This window comes from Pollicipes pollicipes, unplaced genomic scaffold (genome assembly GCF_011947565.3).
Source record: "Pollicipes pollicipes isolate AB1234 unplaced genomic scaffold, Ppol_2.1 Scaffold_5724;HRSCAF=6776_pilon_pilon_pilon, whole genome shotgun sequence".
NCBI lineage: Eukaryota > Metazoa > Arthropoda > Thecostraca > Pollicipedomorpha > Pollicipedidae > Pollicipes > Pollicipes pollicipes.
This window is the reverse complement of record NW_023596746.1, coordinates 8,341,526-8,364,552: the sequence shown is the minus strand read 5'-3', so window position 1 is coordinate 8,364,552 and position 23,027 is coordinate 8,341,526. Positions and strand designations below refer to the sequence as shown.

The window sequence follows — 23,027 nt, the reverse complement described above, 5'->3', positions numbered from 1 at the left end:
GCTCCCTGGACCTCCCTCTGCTTCAGCTCCACCTCCTGTTGGACGCCATGCTATCGGTCAGTTCCACTAGTCAGAGACGGGGCATTCACAGACAGGCCATCGGGCCATCCAACTCCTAACGAGCGACACCAGAAGATCGTGCACCACCGACAATAAGGCTCCACGCAAAACCGCCATTACCTTGGCGCAGCCATCATCATCATCATCATCATCATCATTCATCACATCATCTCATCATCATCATCATCATCATCATCACGATACCGCCACCAACGACCGCGTGCGGTCCAAGCTGATCCAGAACTGTTAAAGGCAAGATACATTTGCGGGAAGTTCGGGCCGTTATCGGACCGGGCTGGGTCCCCTGGCGGTGTGCCGGCCGGGTACGGTTGGACCGCGCCGCCCACGAAGGTCCTCCACCGCCGTCACCTTGGTGAGGCACTCCACCTCGGAGCGGAGCGTGCGGGCGTTCCAGCTCCAGATGGTGCGTCTTGCCCTGCAGCCGCTGATTGGCTGTCTCCAGCTGGTGCCTCTCCTGGCCGGCCAATGCCAGCTGCGAGTGGACGTGGTCAACCTGGGCCTGCAGAGTCTGGCAGCGGTCGTCCTGTAATGGACGGGCCAGTCTCCTTACAGGTAACCAATCACCAAACGCCTCGCAGCATTGGAAATAAATCCATATAAATTGTGTCCGTGTTCCTCTTCAGCATCGAACCTCGGTTAGTGGCTGGACAGTGACACGTGCAAACCGCAGATGCCGACATCACGCACATTACACATCTTCCGCAGCATTGATATCTGTCAGCTCTCAGCAGCGCCTGCCACGGCCGTGGCGTGACCTGCCAGCGCCGCGCAGGCGTACCTCCTGCTGCTTCAGTCGCAGCCGGAGCGCGGCCAGCTCCTCCTGGTGCTCTCGGGAGACGGTGTACAGCCGCTGGCCGGCCTCGTGCAGCTGCGCCTCCAGAGCTGCCCTCTGCTCGTCACCCAGGCGCAGCTGGTCTGGCAACAGGGGCGGGGAGGAGCGTGAGGGGTGACCCTCTGCTCGCCACCCAAACGCAGCTGGGTCTGGTAGCAGAGGCGGGGAGCGTGATGGGTGACCCTCTGCTTGCCACCCAGGCGCAGCTGGGCCTGGCAGCAGCGGCGGGGAGCGTGATGGGTGACCCTCTGCTCGCCACCCAAACACGGCTGGGTCTGGAAACAGGGGCTGGGAGGGGCGTGAAGGGTGACCGCCTGCTCATCACGCAAACGCAGCTGGGTCTGGCAGCAGAGGTGGGGAGCGCAAGGGGTGACCCTCTGCTCATCACCCAGGCGCAGCTGGGTCTGGCAGCAGAGGCGGGGAGAAGCGTGAGGTGTGATCCGATTCAGCTGGGCCAGGTTAACAGCAGTAAAGGAGGCTGAAGGTTACAGGTAGTCTGCTCATAATAAGAAAAGGGTGGAATCTGTCAAGATTGGCAGAGCATGAGTGCGTAAGCTCGTCCCCCAAACGCAGATCGGTTCATCAAGAGATCACCTTCAGTGACAAGAGGTCTTCAGGGGAAGGGGGATGGAGTCACCATGGTGACAGTGACAGCCGAGCCAGGCTTCTCCTGTGGTGACGTCGGCAGTCACGCGCGTCGGAGCACACCTGCAGGTTGGCGGCGGCGGCCGTCGCCTGGTCCTTGACCTTGGCCAGCTGGCTCCTGCGCTGCTCGTCGGCCGCCTCGGCCTCGGCGCGCCACTTCAGCTGCTCCCGCTCGGTGGCCGCTGGTGACACCGGTCAGAGCGGGTCAGGGGGTCGACTGGCGACGGTGGCAGGTGGCGACCTAGCTGCCGACGCAAGTCGGCTGATCGGCCAGCAATGCACGGACACCCGCCAGCTGATCCCTCTCACCGCCGCGTCCTACCCTGACTCGCGGCGCTCGCGCCAGCAAACTGTGGGATGATACTAAACGGCCTCCGAAGATAGCAGCCCACCAACCCACCCCCGGGGCCTCACAAGGTCCACTGCTCTCAGAGGCGCATACGTTCCCACGCACGGGCGCATCGCCAGTTACATTCGTCCCCCGCGAGGGTCCGGCCCCATCCGATCCCAGGGAGGGGCCTTCCGCCCCACTGACCCTGGACGTCGTCCCGGAGCGAGCCGACCAGCGTCTGCAGCCGAAGCCCGTCCTGCTGCAGCCGGTCGGCCCTGGCGGCCTGCTCGGCCAGCTGGCGCTCGGCCTGCAGCCGCAGCTGGCGCTCCTCGGCCAGCCGCCGCTCCAGCTCCGCCGCCTGCTCGCCGTGCTGCTGCTTCCGCCCGCTGCGCCGCCTGGTGGCGTCACATCACATCCCGTCAGACAGGATGAGGCGTTTGGTGACGTCACACATCACTTATGTCAGGTCCCAAGCAGACGTCCCAGCGGGTTGGCGTTGTTCTCTGGTTGCTTCCAGAGGACACGGAGGGAAGAGAGATGCAGAGCGCGCTCACTCCAAGCTGAAGTACACATGACGTACACAATACATCCCATCACACCGAAACTAGCCACATCCACGCACCTCTTTATGCTGTTCCTGCTCCTGTTTCCGTGTGGTGTTCACGGAGGCCAGCTCGGCCCGGCAGCTTGTCAACTCTTCCTCCAGTTCCGCCCTGGTGACGAAGCGTTTTGGTGCCAGTGAGATTATGAGGCCAAACTCGGCGGCATTCGTAACGGCTGTTAGTGTAAGATACCAGCTAGCCCCCACCTGTCCTTCTCCGTGGTCTCCAGCTTGGCAGTGGTGGCAGACAGTTTGGAGGTGAGAAGCTGGGCGGCTGCCTTCCGTTCCTCTAGCGCCTCCTGAAGCTGACCCAGCTGGAAGGTCAGGTCACTAAAACAAAGCGGAGAAATTGTCTACATATATGATGCACGTCACGCCAGCTGGCAGCAACTTTGTCTATAACGTTGCTGGGTGTCAAGCTGCATAAAAGCCGGCATCACAACACTTTTGGAGTAAAACGCTGGGAAAAATCACGACTGACTCTGATTTCGCTGATCTCAGACTATCCATCTCTGCCTGTCAGCCAACTTGTGAGTCAGGGGCGCTCACGGCTTGAGAATTTACATGTATTCTCAATCAGTACCATCAGCTCTTATCTAGCAAATAGGGAATCCCTTCCTTAGAACTGCGTTAAGTATACGGAAAAAACAATGGCCTTCCTATGTACCGAAATCGCTGACTTTCCATACCCAAGGCCAGCGTACACGGCCGGCGCGCTGGGCCAACAGGTGCCGGTGCAGGGGACAGTAACACTCACGCCTGGACTCCTGAGAAGGACGCCCGCTCCGTCTCCAGAGTCCGGAACACTCCATCCACCTGGCGTCCACAGCTCTGTACAGGGAGCTCTGTGTGAGTGTCTGGACATTCACCTGAACATCCACGGAAGTCGTGGGCGGGCACGGTACGTCCGCAATGCCCGCATCGCTCAGCCGCACGCCACGCCCACGAATCGAACACCCATGGAATGTGAGTGACACACGGAATGTGAGAACACCACGGATGTGAGTGATGTGAGCATCAGCTCACGTCACTCACATCGAGTCCACATATGACACAGCTCGGCTCCACATGAACGTCACTCATATAGATTCACAGCAATACAGTCCAAGAACGGAATTTTGTCTCACCGCCGACAAGAAATCCTCACTTCCCAGTGCAGTTGTCTAACAGACATGTGTACGGCGATCAACTTTTCTATCGGCCTCGACACGCGGTCGTGCCGCAGGCGATGTGCGACAGGCGGCAGGCTACGGCCGAACGTTAGGCGCCCGGCAGGGTCTCACCTGAATCTGCGCCGTCAGGAGGGAGCGCTCGGTCGCCTGGTGCCGCTCCGACTCCAGTAGCTCCTGGTTGTTGCGGACCCGGAGAGCTGTAACAGCCACGACACGGGTCTGACACCCCGAACAGCTGATGCGGAGTGACACGGGTCTGACACCCCGGACAACAGAGGCAGAGAGACACGGGTCTGACACCCCGGACAGCAGAGGAGGAGAGACGCGGGTCTGACACCCCGGACAGAGGCAGAGAGATACAGGTCAGACACCCTGGATAGCAGAGGCAGAGAGACACGGGTCTGACACCCCGGACAGCAGAGGCGGAGAGATGTGGGTCTGACACCCCAGACAGCACAGGCGGAGAAACACGGGTCTGACATCACGGGCAGCAGAGGCGGAAAGACACGGGTCTGACACCCCAGACAACAGAGGCGGAAAGACACGGGTCTGACACCTCGGACAGAGGCAGAAAGACCAGGGTCTCACACCCGACAGCAGGGGAAGAGAGACACGGGTCTGACACCGCAGCACGTCTCCACAGCAGCAGCCGGCATCTCACCGATGGCCTGGGCGAGGTCGGGCGGCAGGGCGTTACCGTCCACCGGACACGAGGTCAGTGACCTGTTGGCCTGCAGGGCGTCGACCAGGCTGCGGCCGCCCAGCACGCCCACGCCGTTCCAGCGCAGGTCTGGGGGCACGACGGACGTGTGGTGCTAACATGCGGCATCTCCGCACTAAAGGCCACGGGCGGTTAACACCCCGCGTGTCGGAGCAGATGGCAGACAGACGGGCCGGACGCTCGATCGCATGCAGCGCCCGACGACAAGACCGAGGGCATCGAATCTAGCATCTCTGACTTGACCCAGGCCAAAGCCCGCCGTATCAGCGTGGTATTTCGTTAGCCATCACCGTGACCGATATGGTAAACCGAAAACAATTACAATATGTAATTAATGGACCATGTAACAACCCGCACAGTCCCACCTCAAGCAACGATGGGCGATGATAGGCACCCGAAACAGGGACATGCAGCACGCATGCATGCAAAATATTCGGCAGGCATATGCGGAAAGAATGACGTGACCATATCGTGGGAATGATCGTGGTTGGGCGTTGGTTGATTTTTGCGTAAGGATGGCCTACATTTGCCCAGTTAGAGCGCCTGGCCCTTCTCTTCCCCACATCTCCCGCCCATTACCGAGGTGGCTGAGGTGGCGGTTGGAGGCCACAGCGCGCGCCACGTACGCCGCGCACTGGTGGTCCAGCTGGTTGCTGCGCAGGTCCAGCGACGTCAAGCCTCGGTTGGTGCGCAGCGCGTCGGCAAACACGCGGAACGACGGCGGGCTCAGGCCTGCCGACGGCGCGAGACGCGTCCAGATACGCACCTCGCGGCGGCCACGACGCCATCAAAGCGTGGCTGCCGACTACAGAACATGGCGATGCCCCAGCCATCTCTGACAGAAAATGATCATAAGCTACGTGAAAATGAGACACCGTGAGTCTTTTGTAGCAAAGCTAAGCCAGCCATCGTTTTGCATAACCACTAAGATCGGTATGACCACCTGCCGAAAAGCCACCCTTCAGGTAAAGGGAAAGGTCTCCCCGACACGCACTCGTGCCGCCGTGGCGACGTCGGCAGGCGCGGCAGCCAAACGCCTGCGGGCAGCGTCAGGTGACGTGTGCCGACTCACCGAGGTTGTTCCACTCGAGTGTGAGCGCGCGCAGGCGGCCGTTCTTCTTGAGCAGGGTGGCCAGGTGCTCCGTGCCTGGGCCGCGCACGTTGTTACCCCGGAGCTCCAGCAGCTCCACCGATGTGTTCAGGCACAGGCCTAGGCACAGTGCCTGGAGACAGAGGCCGTCAGTGAGCATGAAGAGGCTCAGCAGCCACAAAGCAGAACCAGCGACAGGCCACCAGAAACGGATGCCACGAAGCAAAAAACAAAAACAAAAACAAAACAAAACAAACACAACAAAACGGAGTCACAAAGACGACTAAGGCCTGATCGGATAAGAAGAAGAAACAAAGCACTGTGAATCTATAATTCCACAATTTATACTGCAGCGGCAAAATGCAAATAACGGACGTCGTGCGTTGCAGTTTAGGGAGCATGTTTAGCTGCGTACGGTTGCTACGACGCCCGAACGTCACTGGAGGCGGACATCTACTGATTCATCTGCGCCCTATCCGCACAGCGCTATGCCACGTCACAGGCGGCGGCGCGCGCGCGGCCCACCTTCAGGGCATCCTCGGAGAGCAGGCAGTCGTTGAGGCAGAGCTGCGTGACGTCGGCTGTGGTAGAGAGCAGGTTGCCGAGCACGGCCGCCTGCTCGGTCGGGACGTCGCTGCCGGACAGGTCCAGTCGCCCGTCCGTCCTGCTCACGGTACGGCGGCGCACCGCGCGCGGGACGCCGTTAGCGCCCGGCAAGCGGTGCAGTGTGGTGTGGGACAGCGCCCACTGTGCAATCGACAGGAGAACGGCTGATCATGGGAAGCAGGCATGCCCTACGCTGGTAACCAAAACAGGAATGTGCAGTCAGCCTGCCTAGAAAATATTCATATGGCATATGCTGGATAGAATAAAGTGGTCATGTGTTGGGAATTGACCATGGCAGGGCATAGACCAGTTTTTTTGTAAAAATGCAAGCCTAGTTGTGCTGCAAAAAGGACATTCACTTCAACATGAAAGAATGATACTAATTAGACTAAAACCAACACACTATTCAACTCCTCTGCTTTTAGATCTGCTGGACATGACTGTGAACTGTAAAATGGAATTCTTGAACAGAAAGCTGTGTTAAAGAGCATGCCTGAAAATCAGAACTAATTTTAACTATTACACAGTTAGAGAATGGAAATGAAGACCTATCATGCATGCTGGGGTGCAAGTGAGTAGCAGCACCCCTGCTTGCCATGCACTCTGAAGCCCAACCAAAGGGATCCTGCCATAATCAAAACATAATGAATTGGATTGGGGGTACAGCCAAGGAAGGGGCACAGGTGGCCTGCCCCTCCCCCTCCCACCCTGAGGCCCACATTTTTCACCACAGAGGGCACCTGACAGAAAATCAGAAATTAGGATGATGTAAATTCAACAAGCTCTGGCCCCTCCTGTAAGAAAATCCTGGCTGTACCCCTGCATTGAATTCAGCTGTTTGTGTCAACTCACACATGTGTGTGAACAGTGCAGGGGGTTATGCACACTATCAGTGTCAGGATTCCCCAATTCAGTCAGCTAGGTGGCAAATATATGAATCAAAATTTTAACCATCAGACTTATTCCTAGTTCTGAATGGACATATCAGGTTATTGCATGCTACTTAGATGGACCTGGGACCATTCATGCACCTTGACCAAGATCTGACAGCCAAGATTTGCATTGCCTGGGATGGCTAGACACTCACTTGGTGACATCCTCCACTTCATGCTCATTGGTTGATATTCAGGAAGGGGAGGATCAGCATGACATGAGGCTTAACACAGGGTTCCAATAACATGCATCTAGAAAGTGCACCCTTCGCATGAGAATGCAAAGAACTTGACATAGAGTGAGCTGGCCAACAAACACACAGCATGTCTGGCTAGGAAGCATTTAACTACTACCTTGTTACCATACCTGCTAATACAGAGGTTTTCTGTGATACTGCTTGCTGGTTCCACATTGAATTCCTTGCACATAAGGTTAAACTGTTCTTGAAAACTCATGACTTGTCAAAATCCTGTGAAAATATAACCCAATTGTTATGTTTTAACATGCTATTAACATGCAATAATAGCTCTCACAGGCTCTTAGTGAGGTTTGAAACTCTTACCCAAGCAAGTGAGAGGGCTCAGCATGCAGCTGCTTGCTGCTACTTTTCTAGGTTGGCATACATAATATACATAAAATGTTAATCTACCATTGCTATCTTTCAGCATGGGACCTATTTATATCCCATTTACATCCTGATATTGAAAGTTTGCTGATTGATGATATGGAGTATTACCTGCATTAACATGCACAGAATGTCAGTATGGACTAGTACTGTGTATATGCATAACATTGCAATTATTTGCTTGCAAGAAGTTGTTAGATCTGACTATGCCTGTCTTGAAACTAATATTGACCTGAATATTGGTTTAGATCAAAACATATGTGTCAAAATGCCAGGTTTCAATATTTTGAGTTATGCATGAGGGCAACTCCAAATTTTGCTGAATAGTATCACAACACATATGTAGGAGTACAGCCTATCAAAGCCTGCACCCACAGCTAATTTTTTCAAACCTCTCCCAGCCAAACTCTCCCATACATTACAATGTTGTCTTTTGAAACACAATGATTTTTCTTCTTATATGGCAAACACTTATCAGTCACCCAAATATGGTTCAGTTCAGATTATCAGTGGCCAGATAACCTCACTAGCATCTGTTGTGAACATAAAGACAATTTGAATTGTGAGCCAGACTTCAGAAATGTGTATTATGTTAAAAATGTCCAGCATAGCAGCATAACAGCACAAATTTTGCTGCATGCATGACATAAATTAGAGTACTTAGAGTTTGATGCACTGCCACCACCTATTTCAGCAGAGAGCCAATGTTTCATGGAATTATGGTGATGCACTGGCAATTGCAGATAGAAATACTCCACAAACATTTCACATACAGAAATAATTTCAAAATCCAGCAAAATGTGGCCTGACCTGAGTTTGACGCACGCGAGCGCACCGATCTAGCGTAGACGTCCGCCGCAATGGATGGGTTTTTCACATTGCGTTGTAACGCTACATGAGCATTTGCGCGGTCTTACGCAGAACAATGGGCGATCGGTCAAGGAACCAATGCCCATATGACACCTACGAAGCAAGATATCCTGAGCTACGAGCAATGGAAGAACATAGCAATCCAAAACGATCTCAAAATAAATCGCGCGCGCCCCGGCATCCTCACCGCCTGCACTCCTGCATTCCTTTCTGAATGATTGCTTACACTAGTGTAAACTTCGTTGTCAAGGATATATGGAAACAGCAGAAGACAATTCCCCAATTTCTTCAGCAAATACAATAAACTCGATGACTTGCAAAGGTATAAACACACCAATTGATAAATATTTACCTTAAAAATGTTATTTCATTTATTTTGTGTCGTTTGAGCTCGTCTGTACCTTACTTATACAGACAATAAGCAATATTTTTTTATTTTTGCTGTCATCAAGACAATCATTTTTCTATGTCTTAAATACACATTCATGCCAGCTACCAGATTGGCAAAGCGGGGCGCCAGCGGCGAATGTATGAAGTTCTGCGTATGGCCGTGTCTACGTCTTTGAAAATGCGGCGCTGTCAGGGCCGTTCCACTTGAGATCTGATTGGCAGCAGCGGCACAGCGGGTGAAAGTAAGCGGTTTAACACGCGCTCGGGTGTGGGGTCAAATCGACCCCCCCTCGAAGATTTTTCCCGGAATGATTTCCGAACGGCGCGGCGCAGCCGCGCTAAATTTTGCATAGCTGTAGACAATTGAATAGCGGATCGTTTTACATAAAAAATTAGATGTTCGTTGAAAGGTCGCTGACCTATGGCAGATCAAAGTCAGGCCATGGTTTCAGCAAAGGCAAGTTCTAGGACAGCGTTTAATGTGATAAAACAACTGAGTGTTTGACAAAACCATACATCTCTTAGATGCCTTCTTAGGCACCACAAATATTGAATGAGCAAATTGTGTTGACGTAAGGCCAGGTAGGAAGGTCAGGATGAGGTAAAAGCCAGCCTGATTTATTATTGGTGTTCTTCAAGTACTTCACCTTTTTTAGAAGAAGAAATATCAAGCTATCTTGGTCTAAAAATGATGAGGATGCTTGCCTGAACTTACCTTTGCAGCAGTAATTACTTTACCAACAACTTTGTTTACTTACCTTAATGAATGACTTAACAGCAGTAATTACTTAATTTGGCAGGTCATTGACAAACATCAGATCAGATCATGTGACTGATTAACTGCAAACCAGTCACATATGTAACTTAAGGTGAGAGGCCAGGACCAGATGATAAATAAAGCGGCATTTCTATGCATGACGTACCACAGAAGTTGGTAAAGATGTGTAAGGGGTTACTAAGTAACATCAGTTCTTAAGAGACAGTTAGGAGCAGTTAGGTGCTGTTTGTTCTACATACAGTAATTGGTGCAGCAAGCCTCTCGTAAGTAATAAACTACAACTGGAAGATCATTGTGTATGCTGATCCTGCCACCAGCTCCTATAGTATCTGCTTTCAGTACTAGTAGAGCATACCAAAACTGACATAGCTCAATTCACATTTAACACCCTGGCAATGTCCACAAACAGAGCCAAAGTGCCCCCTGCATCATAGCCTCCTGCTTCACTATATTGCGTTTCAACTGCAGCAGTTCAGTGAAATAAAATTTTCCACTTGTGGTCACAAAAACCCAGAGTACAAATCACCATTTAAGCGATAAGCTGTTCAGCATGCATGAGAAGAATTGTTTTAAAGATCCAGTTACACAATTTGGGACATGGTGATCACTGGTGTGTTGCACAGCACATGCTCATTTTTGTCTCCTCTTCCAGCTTTTCAGGATAATTGAACCAGATTAAGCACTATGGTTCTGCGGAAGATGAACCTGATCGTGGCTGTGGCATCCAACGGGGGTATTGGAAAAAATAATGATTTGCCATGGAAACTGACGTAAGTTACAATTTGGGTTGCTGGAAACTTGATGGAATATTTCTTGTGGTTAACTTGGATCATTATTTCCAGCATTCAGAACTGCTGGTTGTACTTCGTTACCAAGATGGCTTGTATATGTAGATGCTGCCAATGGAGATCTGGTTTCCCATATAGCTGGAAGAAGTGACAGCCTCAGACTTCACTGATCACAAGCTGTGCAGTCAGCATCCTCAAAGCAAAAGTATCATGTTTTAGGCCAAACGGGCTGTAGTTAGTAGACATGGTTAGGGGTATCTGATTCACTCTGCAGAACCAGTTTTCTGTAATTTGTTTTCAATGTATCAAGCTCAGTTGAATTGCGGTTTCTGCGGTGTCTTATCGTCAGAATCCCTGCATACCAGCGCGTAAAAACGTCCCGTTCAGTGTTCAAAGTACGTGCTTTAGTTAGTTTGCTGACGACCGAAAAACACACTGACCCTCAGCAATAATGTTGGATTGACTGTAGTGTCACCGGCTGCGAGGCAACCATGACACCTGCGCCTCACTGCGGCCATCCCGCACACTTGCATGGGCGATGACTCAGCTCAGCAGCTCAGGTATTCGACTGTGGTTTTGGTTTGTGTTTATGTCATCAAGCACTAGCGCAGCCGAGCGCATGCATGTTGCGACTTGAGGGGGCGGCTGTTAAAAAGGGGTGCCTGGACCGACGTCGCCTCACGGCGGCGGCTTCAGTGCAACCTAAGTAGCGCGTGTTTAGTGCATGCAGGGACCGCGCCTCAGACGCGCTGTGGTCGGGCTCTTGATTGAGATGTTCGATTTCTGTTTTGCAGAAAGGAATTTAGGTATTTCGTCAATACGACGCGCCGTTTGGAGGACGCCAGCAAGAAGAATGCCGTTGTCTTGGGCCGCAAAACCTGGGAGTCCATACCACCCACAATGAGACCAATGAAAGGCAAAATCAACGTGATTGTTACTTCTCAGAAAGACTTGTAAGTACGTTGGCGTGTTACACGTCACTTTTGACGGGCGGTGTTTCGAGGGTCACAGTTCCTGGTATTCCACGTTGCCGGTTGCACCGTGTTAAGCGGGAGAACTTTAGAGGATCACGTCACCAACAGTGTCATATTCAGTTGCATGTGTAGGTGCGCACGCTAGCAGAATTTTCCATAGGGATTAGGTTGGTGAAGTCGAGAACGTCTGGAACTTTGCCATGATATCTACCCAACTTCATTTGCATGGGCAAAACAAAATTGAGTGAGGTGGGGTGAATATATAATGTGTTCTCTGATATTTAAGCTGTTGGACTGTAATGCATCATGGGGAGAGAGAGAGAGAGAGAGAGAGAGAGAGAGAGAGAGAGAGAGAGAGAGAGAGAGAGAGAGAGAGAGAGAGAGAGAGAGAGAGAGAGAGAGAGAGAGAAGCAGAAGGCAGACAGGCAGACAGGCAGACAGGCAGACAGGCAGACAGGCAGACAGGCAGACAGGCAGACAGGCAGACAGGCAGACAGGCAGACAGGCAGACAGACAGACAGGCAGAATTGGCCTGCTTGTTCAGTTCCGGTGACGGTGTTTTGATCGTGACAGCCTGCAGAACATAAAGCCTCCTCCTTTTTGATGATGTTATGATGCTGGTGTTTCTGGTGAGGTTGTCTTGGGTGATGGTCCAGCTGTGTTCTTTTCTCGTGTGCATTTTTGGAGCACCGTCAGCCGAGTGCATCGTCAGCCGCATTGAAAGTGTGGTGGTAGAGACATCAACGTGGTTTGATTGCGTTGTGAGTCTGCAATCTCCTCTGTCATAACGAAAGTGTTAAACTGCGTTTGTTCGTTTCAGTGGGTCAGCTCTGGCCATGAGGCTATTTCTTATGATAAGCTGGGCGACCTTTGTTTTTGTAGTAGAATATGAGCGCAATCTTGTCGTCCTGTCGTCGACATGCATCCGCGTCTTTCGCGTGTGGGGACATACGCTGCGTTGTTCATTCCGAACCTGTGGGTGCTGTTAAGCATGACCATGCGCTGGCGGGTCAGAATGGTTTCTCTGTTTTAGCCATTCGGAAAGCTTCTTAGAGACACCCAGCTTCTTATCTGAGGCTTGGTGGTTTTCAGCCTGTTACTATAACTTTCCTGGTCCCACAGCTTCTGCCACTTAGCCAGCGTATAGCGCTCTGTAGCAGCGTAGAACGGAAGATTACTACGCAAAAATTGATAGCAGTATTGCGGTTGTCGCTCCTATGGGTTTTTATAGCCGCCTCACCCATGCATTTCATTATTTCCTCGCGTGATGCGATGCTGTGGTGCAGTGTTGCAGAGGGCAAGGATGTTTACGTGGTACACAGTCTGCAAGAAGCGCAGGAGCTTTTGTCGACTCCTCCCCTGGCAGACAAGGTGGAGACCATCTGGCATGTCGGCGGCGCGTCTCTTTATCAGGTATGGAGTCCTAAATACACGATTCAGCTGAATATTGTTTGATGAAACAGCATAATCATGCCACCATTCCTTATCGCAATCGCCCACCTTTGGTTTATGATTGAGATATGGACTCAGTATTGTTATGATGCATGCACTTCAAACAAATGTGGTGTGTCGTGTGGATCATATTGGTTCTGTTGTGTAAGATGCCAACTCGGAAGTCTCCGTAGAGTGCTAAGCCTTCACAAAACTGTTTCGTCGCGTCACTTTGAGATGGCTTCGTCAATGTGGAAAAATGAGAGGTGAGGACGAGGGGAAAATTTTTGTCCCCGTGGATGCTTTCGAAGAGCATATGATTGCTCTTAAGGATCTCGTGCTCACCTTGGTTTGATAAGGGTTCCAGCGTTCCCAATGTCCATATGGTGAATAAGCACGGTTATCGAAAGATACCAATGCTATTCAGTCTATATAGAGTACCGCGGAAAATCATATCGTTCTGTTTTCGCCATCCCCTTCACGTATGCCATACCCCACCAAACTTCATGTTGATCAGTGTTTTCACAACACTGTTCTGCGTTGCGCAGGAAGCCATTGAGAAGAAACTTGTGGACAAGCTGTATCTCACAAAAATCAGAAAAGAGTATGACGCAGACGTCTTCTTTCCGAAGTACAACGAAGAAGATTTCGTGGAAATCAGGTCAGCGATGTGATAAATCTTCTCGTTTAACCAGAACTTTCACTCCATTTGCGAAATGTGTTCTACGGTCAGTATCGCCATGTGATATCCAATAGAAATGTTACCCTTTATGTGATATACATCTGTTGCACGTGTAATTTGTGTTTCACTTTGTAGTGACCCCCACGTTCCGGAGGGTGTGCTGGAGGAGGACGGCGTGGAGTGGACCCACCATGTGCTTCAGATGAAGTAGTCGCCTGACGCGGATCGACGCTGGCAGTCCGCGGCTGAGAAATGAACAAGTTATTGGTGCACGGTTTTGTACTTGACAGCTTTTTCCACATATCCGTAGAGCTCGTTGAAGTGGTTTGTGTCCAGTGCATTCTGGTGCTTGGTCGTTTTTTCACATATCCGTAGAGCTCGTCAAGGTGTTTTGTGTCCGATGCATTCCGGTACTTGGTCATGTTATTTCAGGTAAGCGTAGGTGCTGAAGGAACCGGCTCTGAGTTCCGCACTGAAGCTGAATGAATAAAGTAAGGATATTTCTAGAATGAACGTTTTTTGTTTTGCTACTAGCCTTGAAGTGCAGACGAGAAGCAAGTGTTGAATGCATGGTAAACGAAGTGTGCTGGAAGATGGTGGCGAACACTCAACATGTTCACGAACAACCTTTGACAATCTTCGTCCATGGCGCTAAGAATCGCCAGGATGCACTGCGAGTGTGATGCTGTGGTTGTCCTTGCATTGAAGCTTTTATCATCAACATACATGCTTGTATCCTTTTTGGCTTGTTAGGACACGGTATGGAAATCCCTTGCTGTTAAATTCCGCGATTTGCCGGTTTTTAACAGCGGAGCTTTCTTGGTGCGCTTTAAGAGGGTGGGCGTTACGCGGTAAAGAGAGGAGGCCTAAAAAGCATATGCACATGTTTTAGGTGGCGTGCTTCAGTATGTACTGACATGGCCATTGATCCATGAGATTTTGCCTGCATCGAATGACCTCAACTACGGTTAGGAATACACGCCACATACGATAGACGAGGGCGGCCACTTGACAAATGGTGGAGGAATGCACGCCCCAACAATAATGAATCCGAATCTGACATCTATTTCGCAGTAGTGCGTGACTTTCAATGCCAAATGGCGGGGAACTCGATACCAACCAAAAGTTACTGGCTGATTTCGGATTTTTAAACATCTCTGGGTTTGCCAGCGTATGAACTAGCGTCCTCCATAAGGTCCTGACGTTTTGAGGTTACCCTTCAAGGTCAAGCTGACGGGGAACTCCGCATCATCCAATAGTTGCCGACCGATATCGGATTCTTAAGCATTAGCAGCACATTCAGCGCATAACCTGTCGTCTATCAGAAAGTCTTGGTCCTTTTAAGGCCAAGACTCTAGTTCGCCATGAAGTGGTCGACCAATTTCAGATTTTTGGGCACCAGAATGCTTGCCACCACAGGAACTGGCGTCTGTCGAGGAGTCCTAACCTCTCAAGGCCACTCTTCAACGTCAAATGGGTGTATATGACGGAGAACTCCATGTCACTCCTTAGTTGCCAGCCAATTTCGCATTTTTAGGCACCCAAATATTCGTCAGTACGTGGGTTAGCGCTTCCACAAAGACTGATCTGGCAAGGTCACACCTCAAAGCCAAATAACGGGGAACTCCATATTACCCAATAGGTACCGGCCAATTTCGGATTTATGTATCATCAAGATCTTCTTCAGTTCATAAGCTAGCAGCTTTCACGAAGTCCTTACCTCTCAAATTTACACTTCAAGGTCAAATTAAGGCTCAAATGATCTGGAATTCCTTACCATGTTTAAACAAATTTGACTTTTAAGAGTGAAGTCAAGAGTTTAGGACGTTTAGACAGATGCAAGTTAATGCACTGATGAATATCCTGATGCTTAAACATCCGATATTGGTCGGTAAGTTGGATGGTATGGAGTTACCTGCCATTTGACTCTGAAGTTGACAATTAAGGTCATGTGATGTTACTTAATATACATCACATGGTTGTCCTCCTGTCATAACTGATCATCTGACTCATTTTCAGCGAAATCGGCACTAGTCTCTAAATGAATGGCGAAGCCATTCGGTCAGCTTCGTCCCGATGGCTCAGTTGGTTGGAGCGCCTGCCTCCCGGTCCACCCACCAGTGACGGGATAGGTTGGAGTCCTTGACAGATGTGGCCTGCGGTTGGTGGCAGAAGCCGCGCTTAACGTCATGTGACGTCAGAGGATAAGATAGAGCATGCCGGGCATCGCGGCGCGCTAAGCTTTCACCACAGAGTCCTGCTGTCGACCTGGAATCGCGTTATCTGATGTTGTTATCAGGCCGGATGCAACAAGCACTGCTTAGCTTGAGCTTTTGATGCCAAGAATTCCATCCATTGAAAAGGTTCGGATTAAATCTTGTAACACGTCACACACCTTTTATTGAAGCACCCATGTCAGGGGCATCAATTTGTGTAAGTCATTGGGGGCTGAGCTGAGGGCCCACAGCCTAGACCCCCCATGTTGTTCTCAACGGGCTTGGCCCACTTCATTTTCACGAAGGCGATTTTTATGTTCAATTCTTATGTCAATAAAGGAAGTCTCTAACTTAAGCAGCATACTTGTCATGCAGGGGCGGATCCAGAGGCGAGGACTGCAGATTTGTGCCCGCTCTGATTGGATGGGTAAAGATGCCCCTAGAGGCCGCCATATGGCCCCCACTCTGGTATGGGAGCCTTGGCCGCTGCACGTATTTTTGGTTGTGGGGGACGAGATGGGGCTAATAATAAATGGCTTGTATTATTCCCATATTCCGGAGCTTTTCAGTTCAACCTCTCAAACCTTTGCGCGTCGTACAGCACCAGGTGCGTCAGGTTGCTCGCTTAGCAGTTGCACTTTCTCTCTGGCGGTGGGAGCAACACCACATTGTATTGTGGGAAGCGGTCTTTTAGTGTTGGTAAGAACGCTGCCCTATATGACAAGCATATATGCTTTGTGGCTATGGGGCGGTGAAGGACACACAAAACGCCAACATAAATGGTTTACCCCCGATGTGTAAAGTTACCGCTCATTTGAGGAAATCATTTTAAGTTGGGGGCCAAGTCACTCAGCTGCACCCTCCATGTCGACGCCACCACGAGACAGCATCAAAGAAGACAGTCTTTATGTCACAGGCCAACTTTCTCCATGCCTTTGAAATGTGACTGCACAGTGTCTTAAAGCCTAAGCCAAAACTGGGTGCGGGACGGTAGGGTCCGTACAGAATGCAAATGGGCACACGTGGCAGATGTCGCAATTAAATTCAGGACGTCCGAATGTATTAGCTTATACATTACGAAACTGTACGTGTATCCATGGAAGTGTAGAGAATTTGGGGCCATTGGGTGTCTAAATGACCTTGAACGAGCTTTACGTTTGACACCCATTAGCAATGCTATTACAACATACCATCATAAACCAAACCAATACGTGGGCATTGCTTGTTAGGTTGCATCAGTGTATGAAATCACATTGGAATCATGGTGTTCCGCGGACGTGACCGACAAATTTGAAAAGCAATATCGATTAAACTTGATAACGTCGTGAAAATGCCGTATGGGACATTCTCGGCGCATTGACGGCCTCGCGGTTCGATTCCGCGGGCGCGCTCCGCCGTCTGTGTTACAGGGTTGAATGCGTTTTGTGTGGCTCAGGGGACAGGTAGGTTGAGTGCTGAAGTAGGATTGGGCGGACAGTCATCCTGGGAGGAAATTTGGGCGATTTGACACTGCCGTCTCGTTTTTCCACTTTAATTCTATCAGCAGTGACAAGGCAATAGTACTCGCACGACATGGAAGCTGGACGGATGGCACCGGCGTAAGCCCTGCACTTCGCACATTCGTGCAACGTTCTGAATCAACCAAATGTGGTACAAAACGCATGCTACAGCCGTATCCGCAGCTACTGAAGACATTTTTTAATGTTTGTATGCCTATAACGCAGTCTTTTAGCCCCATGTACCATTTGGTGACAATAAAGAGCAGTTTGCCTTTAAGCCCGTTGCACACTCAGCTCCAACCAACAGATGGATTAATATGTGATGCTGCTGTGAGTTGATTATCATAGAGGTGATGCACTTGCAGTTGGATTCTGTCCCCAGCTCCTTCCCCAGGATGTTGGGCCAGGGCTGCATGGTCTCCTGCTGTGGGGATTATGCATGCTCTTGTGGCCAAAACCAGAACTGATTTTTTTTTTTACCGCAGACAAAATCTGGAAATCCTGCTCACTAATTCCAGGTCTAAACCCTGGCAACTATTTTGGGATCACCCCATAGCTTACGGAATAGCAGGATTTGGGTGATGCTATTGTAATGACACAAATGGCAGGGTCGCTGAAATGCTATCCCTGATGTGCCTTCCCTATTTTTGTGGGTGTGTAGCTCAGAAACTAGAGGGTTGTAGGTATTAAGAAGGGCAGGATTGTGAAGAGCACCAAAAGCTCTTAAAAATGGCATTTCAGTTCAATCTCCATATTAATATGGAGCACCATCATTAGTGACTATCTACATGCATATCAGTACTTGCATTCTGTTATATAGTTTTGAGATGCAGTTTGTATAATATGACAATATGTAGCAATGCATAGTATTGATGTTTCTTTCATTTTGAGTTATGTTTACTGCTTGGTATGGGTCTGTTGTGGTACACTTCACACCACATGCATATTCCCATTATGCAAGATATCATCCATTCATAGTCTCCTTTCTGTCTCATCACAGCATGCCATAACACTTGTCTTGCTTAGAAATATACACTAGGCTCATCATGGTGACTACTCTCTAAATCATGCAAAAGCATCATACTGGCATTGTGATTTTGTGATGTGATAGAAGCAGCAGTGTGGATCCATGACACTTGACACTTCAACCCAAGGTGCCCTGTGCTATGAAAATATGCTTGTGAAAGAGGTTGAAATAGCAACTTTACCTGCAAGTTTTACTTAAAATATTGATGTTTGTCTTTAACAGTCTAGTAGATACAAGTTTGTCAATGAACATTTATTCTGCATTTTATGGCTTGTTCTGAGATGCATCTTCAGGCTTGTTCTATATAGTGCATGATGCTCCCAACAACTAGCAGATTTATTTCTTATGACCCCTGTCAGGACAATACATAAAGTCCACAGTGTGAGGGTGTATTTTAGTTTTATTTTTATTTTATTTTATGTTATTTTTTGCTGAAACCCCAGTTTAGCAGTCAAAGATGCTCAGGGCAGGGTTGTGAACAGCTTCAAAAGGTCTTCAAGACAGCTATTTCAGTTGAAAACCCGATATGAATGTGGAACGCTGCCTCAGAGAGAATCCTCCACAGTTAAAGATATTGCAGCAAGCATCAGATGTGATGAAATAAGCTCATTTATAACCATTGGTATAGTTTTTGAGTGGAATAGACTGTCCTAGACATCACAGTTTCTGCACATAGAAGATTTAATCCTCATGTTATTGATGGTGTTATACATTTTAAAATATTATTGATAGCTATTTGGTGGCCATTCCATCTGGAAATTGGGCTTATGAAGTCAGATATGAATGACTCAACTATATTTTTCTTGGTACTGGTTGCTGCTTGGTCAATAGAGTGACAGGATTTAAATGGTGTTATTATGGCATCATGGATGCCCAGCACACCTTGAAATAATCTGCATGAAATGGTCTGCACATCTTTGTGTGTGGGTAGCTCAGAAACTAGAGGGTGCTTGGGTCTTAAGAAAAGCAGGGCTGTGAACTGCACTGAATGGTCTTCAGTATGGCTATATCAGTTCAAAGCCCCATGCAAATATGGAACATTTCCTTCAGTGGTTATGGAATGGAATATGAGAGCCTCTCCAATAATCCTTCATTGCATTTCGGACCTTGCCATTGTATTTTCATCCAGGGTATCACCATGTGCTGGGCATGGTTTGTCTTAAGAGTGAGTGGTGTTGTCCAGTTCACGCACAGGTGGTGGGATGTGGCTGGCTGTGCTCTGACTGGTGCCTGTTCCTTGGCAGGTCTGTCCCCAGTCCAGCAGCACACCACACCTTAGAAAGTAACACAGTGCTAAGCCAGCTGTAAGAGCGAGCAGTTGTTACCAGGCTGTTGGCATAGGGCTGAGACCGTCGGCCGTGACACGCCGCCATCATGTCGGAGACGCCGCGCGAGGCCGGCCGGCTGGACCTGAGCCGGCCGCGCTGGGACCAGTCGACGTTCGCCGGCCGGCTGCGCCACTTCTTCAGCATCACGTCACCGTGGCTGGCGCTGCACGGCCGAGACGAGCTGCTGGCGGCGCGGGATCTCGTGCAGCAGTACCGCGGAGGCCGCGAGCCGGCCGGCACTGACGATGAGCAGGTTTGGCGCGCCAAGGCGCTCTGCGACTCAGCCTTCCACCCGGACACGGGCGACCTGCAGAACGTGGTGGGTCGCATGTCCTTCCAGGTGCCCGGCGGCATGGTGCTGATCGGCGGCATGATCACCTTCTACCGCAGCACGACCGCCGTCGTCTTCTGGCAGTGGGCCAACCAGTCGTTCAACGCCTTCGTTAACTTCACCAACCGCAACGCCAAGAGCCCGCTGACGCCGACGCAGCTGGGTGTGGCGTACGTGTCGGCCACGTCCTGCGCGCTCGGCACGGCTCTGGGCCTGAAGCGCGTGCTGGCCGGCCGCGCCTCCACCTTCGTGCAGCGCTTCGTGCCGCTGGTGGCCGTGGTCGCAGCCAATTGCGTCAACATCCCGCTGATGCGTCAGGGCGAGCTGCTGCACGGGGTGCCCACGTTCGACGCCAAGGGCGAGGAGGCGTGCGTGTCGCGCGCCGCCGCCGTCAAGGGCATCGCCCAGGTGACGCTCAGCCGGAACTGTGATCGTCTCGCCGAGCATGCTGCTGCTGCCGGTGCTGATGTCGCGGCTGGACCGGGTCGCCTGGTACGCGCGCCGGACGCGGCTGCACGCGCCCGCCCAGATCGCGCTCTCGGGCGCCGTGCTGATGTTCATGGTGCCGGTGGGGTGCGCGCTGTTCCCGCAGACGTGCGTCATTGGCACGGACGCGGTGCGCCGCCTGGAGCCGGCCTGTCTGGCAGGAGCTGGTGTGGCGATACCAGCCACAGCCGCCGCCCGACACGGTGCAGTTCAACAAGGGCCTGTAGCCGGTGCCGGCCCGGCCCGCCACACCTGGCGGCGGTGGGTGGTCGCTTGCGGCTGCAGTCGGCTGTATGAGTCATCCAATGTATGCAGTCGGCTGTATGGGTCATCTGATGTGTGCGGTCGGCTGTATGAGTCATCCGATGTGCGCAGTCGGCCGGATGCGTCACCTGATGGGTGCAGTTGGAGGGGGCAGTCCGCCAATGACGTGGATGGTGCGAGCGGTGGGACTCAAAGACGCGTGGTTTTGCAACGCCAGGAGACGGAGATGACCCCAAAGTATCTTAAAACGTGACAGCAGAAAACTTGTGCAATCAAATGCAAGGTACGTCCCCATCGGCAACTCAACCGGTTGGAGAATCATTTGCACCTGAAGGGAACGTTGTGCAAAGCAGTAATGCACAGTCAAGCTCAGCTTCAGTCAAGGCTCAAAGCTCAGAACACAAAGTGCAATGATGTTTTTGTTAGGGTTGGTGCAAAGCACAAATGATGCACCAGTGCATGCAAGAAAGCACCAAGTTTATAAAAAAGATTCGATTTCTTGGCGCGGAGGATTCTGCATGATCGGCTATGAGTAATTGTGAAGGAAAAATTTTGGTAGTAGTGTGGCGCAGTTCATAAAAGCTTAACCTTTTCAAGGGTCTCGCAGCTGGCATTGGGACATGTCCTGAAGTCATCGATATTGATTCGAGTTTAAAAGGGCAGGAAATGACCTGTGTTTTCCGTTGATACCTGCATTGTCAATATCACTGCCCACCTAGGCATTGTCAATACCACTTCCACTACCACTACCCATACGTTTTTAGCGACCATGCCATGGTAAAGTGCGGAACGGTTACAGCGTCAGTGGCCAATGCCTGACTGGGAGAAAGACAAGAGGTTCGTAAGGCGGTGGGGAACCTTATTTTTACTTAGATTGAAAACAGTTTCGGCACGCTCAACGCCTGTGTTACAAAATGAAGAGATCAGGCATGCGAGCAAAGCTTCCTCATCTCATGTTTCGGAGAACGAGCAAAACATTTTGATGCCAACACGCAGTTCTTCAACCGGTACTGGCCTACCTGGTACAGGGTCAAAACGTGGCAAAATTTCGACGTTGGAAAGAAAAACTGGTGGCAACTTGAAAAGCATCGTATGTCTACAGTCTGCTGCAACGTTACATGTCACTAATACAATTGCGGGCAGGTCTAATCTGTCAGCGCTTTGTACGTAGGTGCAGTAGATTTTGCTTCGTTAGGTCAGCGAATGAAACTTTGCTGGGGTTCAGCAATTTATCTTGAGATGTGACGTGCTCAAGGACCATCAGGTCTGGTTTAGATCTGTCCAGGATCTCCGAACCTAATAGAGGCGAGGCCAACCTCGGTTACAGTGTTTACGCTGGGATTGTTTGTACGGCGTTACAAACTACTCTGTGCAATAACGGGGTGCCTGGTCAAGCTGTCCAAGGACGCGCGGTTGGCTGCTCAAAAGCTGCGCATGGTAATATGCCAAGTGGGAGGGTGACCGGAACTATGGCATCATCCCCGAGCAATGGGCCGTATCGCTTTATTGTTCACGGATCGGCACATGCCACACATACGCCTACTGCTTAAACAACTCGCGCTCGTAGGAGTAGTGCCAGGTGTAAGCGTTAGTTGGTCGATTAGTTGACGCGGTTGGAGACATCTCTTATTTTGCCAAAAGTTTGTTCTGCCCTACCGCGTATGCTCGGCGCAAAAAGGACGTGTTTGGTACCGCCCTCGTTAAAATCGCCATTTTAGGCCGGGATGCTCCTTGAGGTGTTTGCTTTCCCGCCCTTTTTGTGCGACTCCACCCGAAGTATTAGATAAATGGAGTAAGGGGGTGGCGGGAAAATGTTTGGTAATGGCGCGCTAACAGCAGTCGAGGCAAAACACCGTAGAGTAAAGGTGGGTAAGGGAGTGATGGCAAATGTTTATTGTTTACGCTCGTATTAGCCGGGGTTTAGACTGTGCAATGATTGTTTTTTTATGCACAGGGGAGGGTAGCTTAGGGACTGTAATGTGTTGGTGAGGTTACCTCGCGCATCTATTTTGCGCTTTTGGGCCTTTATATCATTGTGTATCGGGTATTTCTTCAAGTTATTTGGCGCTGTGTGTTTGAGGCAACAAATACTTAGTATTCCAGCTGTTGTGGGTAAACAGGACTTTCAGCCTCGTTCGTTTGCGGGGTTGCCTTACCGATGTCTTCCAGGGCGAGTGATAGTGGTAGCGTGACTGAATCTTACGTATGTAGCCAAAACTTTTCTAATCGAATTGTCAAATTTTCTCTAACAAAATTCTGGGGATTTACACAATTTCTGCGAAATTGCGTTGTAGCTGTATGCTGTGTAAACATCGGCTCGGTGAGA

The 23,027-nt window shown here is 50.5% G+C and overlaps 2 protein-coding genes and 1 pseudogene across 5 annotated transcripts; 2 read left to right on the top strand and 1 right to left on the bottom strand.

The window, feature by feature from the left end:
* Window positions 1-2,439: 2,439 nt before the first annotated feature.
* Window positions 2,440-7,376, bottom strand: LOC119102443 (leucine-rich repeat-containing protein 45). Its single transcript, XM_037225807.1, has 9 exons — window positions 7,366-7,376; window positions 5,999-6,137; window positions 5,456-5,606; window positions 4,963-5,115; window positions 4,324-4,452; window positions 3,774-3,859; window positions 3,248-3,306; window positions 2,698-2,820; window positions 2,440-2,449 (listed from the first exon to the last, which is right to left on the bottom strand). The coding sequence occupies exons 1-9, from the start codon at window positions 7,374-7,376 to the stop codon at window positions 2,440-2,442; spliced, it is 861 nt and encodes a 286-aa protein (XP_037081702.1).
* On the top strand, window positions 6,128-14,059 carry LOC119103783 (putative dihydrofolate reductase). 4 transcript variants are annotated; one of them, XM_037227435.1, is made up of 6 exons: window positions 6,128-6,146; window positions 10,328-10,445; window positions 11,258-11,416; window positions 12,724-12,850; window positions 13,417-13,529; window positions 13,686-14,059. In XM_037227435.1, the coding sequence occupies exons 2-6, from the start codon at window positions 10,360-10,362 to the stop codon at window positions 13,759-13,761; spliced, it is 561 nt and encodes a 186-aa protein (XP_037083330.1). In that variant the 5' UTR covers window positions 6,128-6,146; window positions 10,328-10,359; the 3' UTR covers window positions 13,762-14,059. The 4 variants fall into 4 exon arrangements, with proteins under 4 accessions (XP_037083330.1, XP_037083328.1, XP_037083329.1 ...); XM_037227433.1 differs by lacking the exon at window positions 6,128-6,146 and adding an exon at window positions 9,033-9,139; XM_037227434.1 differs by lacking the exon at window positions 6,128-6,146 and adding an exon at window positions 9,315-9,354.
* Window positions 14,060-17,131: 3,072 nt separating this feature from the next.
* Window positions 17,132-21,187, top strand: LOC119103781 (sideroflexin-2-like; annotated as a pseudogene).
* The last annotated feature ends 1,840 nt before the right edge of the window (window positions 21,188-23,027 follow it).

What these genes read in the sequence shown, in the direction of transcription:
- LOC119102443 (XM_037225807.1), bottom strand. An exon ending in TCTCCGAGGATGCCCTGAAG is followed by an intron (nt 5,607 to 5,998) that starts GTGGGCCGCGCG and finishes CTCTGTCTCCAG; the next exon opens with GCACTGTGCCTAGGCCTGTG. An exon ending in TCCTTCTCAGGAGTCCAGGC is followed by an intron (nt 2,821 to 3,247) that starts GTGAGTGTTACT and finishes GCTTTGTTTTAG; the next exon opens with TGACCTGACCTTCCAGCTGG.
- LOC119103783 (XM_037227435.1), top strand. Translation starts at nt 10,360, where the DNA reads ATGGTTCTGCGGAAGATGAACCTGATCGTGGCTGTGGCATCCAACGGG. An exon ending in GATTTGCCATGGAAACTGAC is followed by an intron (nt 10,446 to 11,257) that starts GTAAGTTACAAT and finishes TCTGTTTTGCAG; the next exon opens with AAAGGAATTTAGGTATTTCG. An exon ending in GAAGATTTCGTGGAAATCAG is followed by an intron (nt 13,530 to 13,685) that starts GTCAGCGATGTG and finishes TTCACTTTGTAG; the next exon opens with TGACCCCCACGTTCCGGAGG.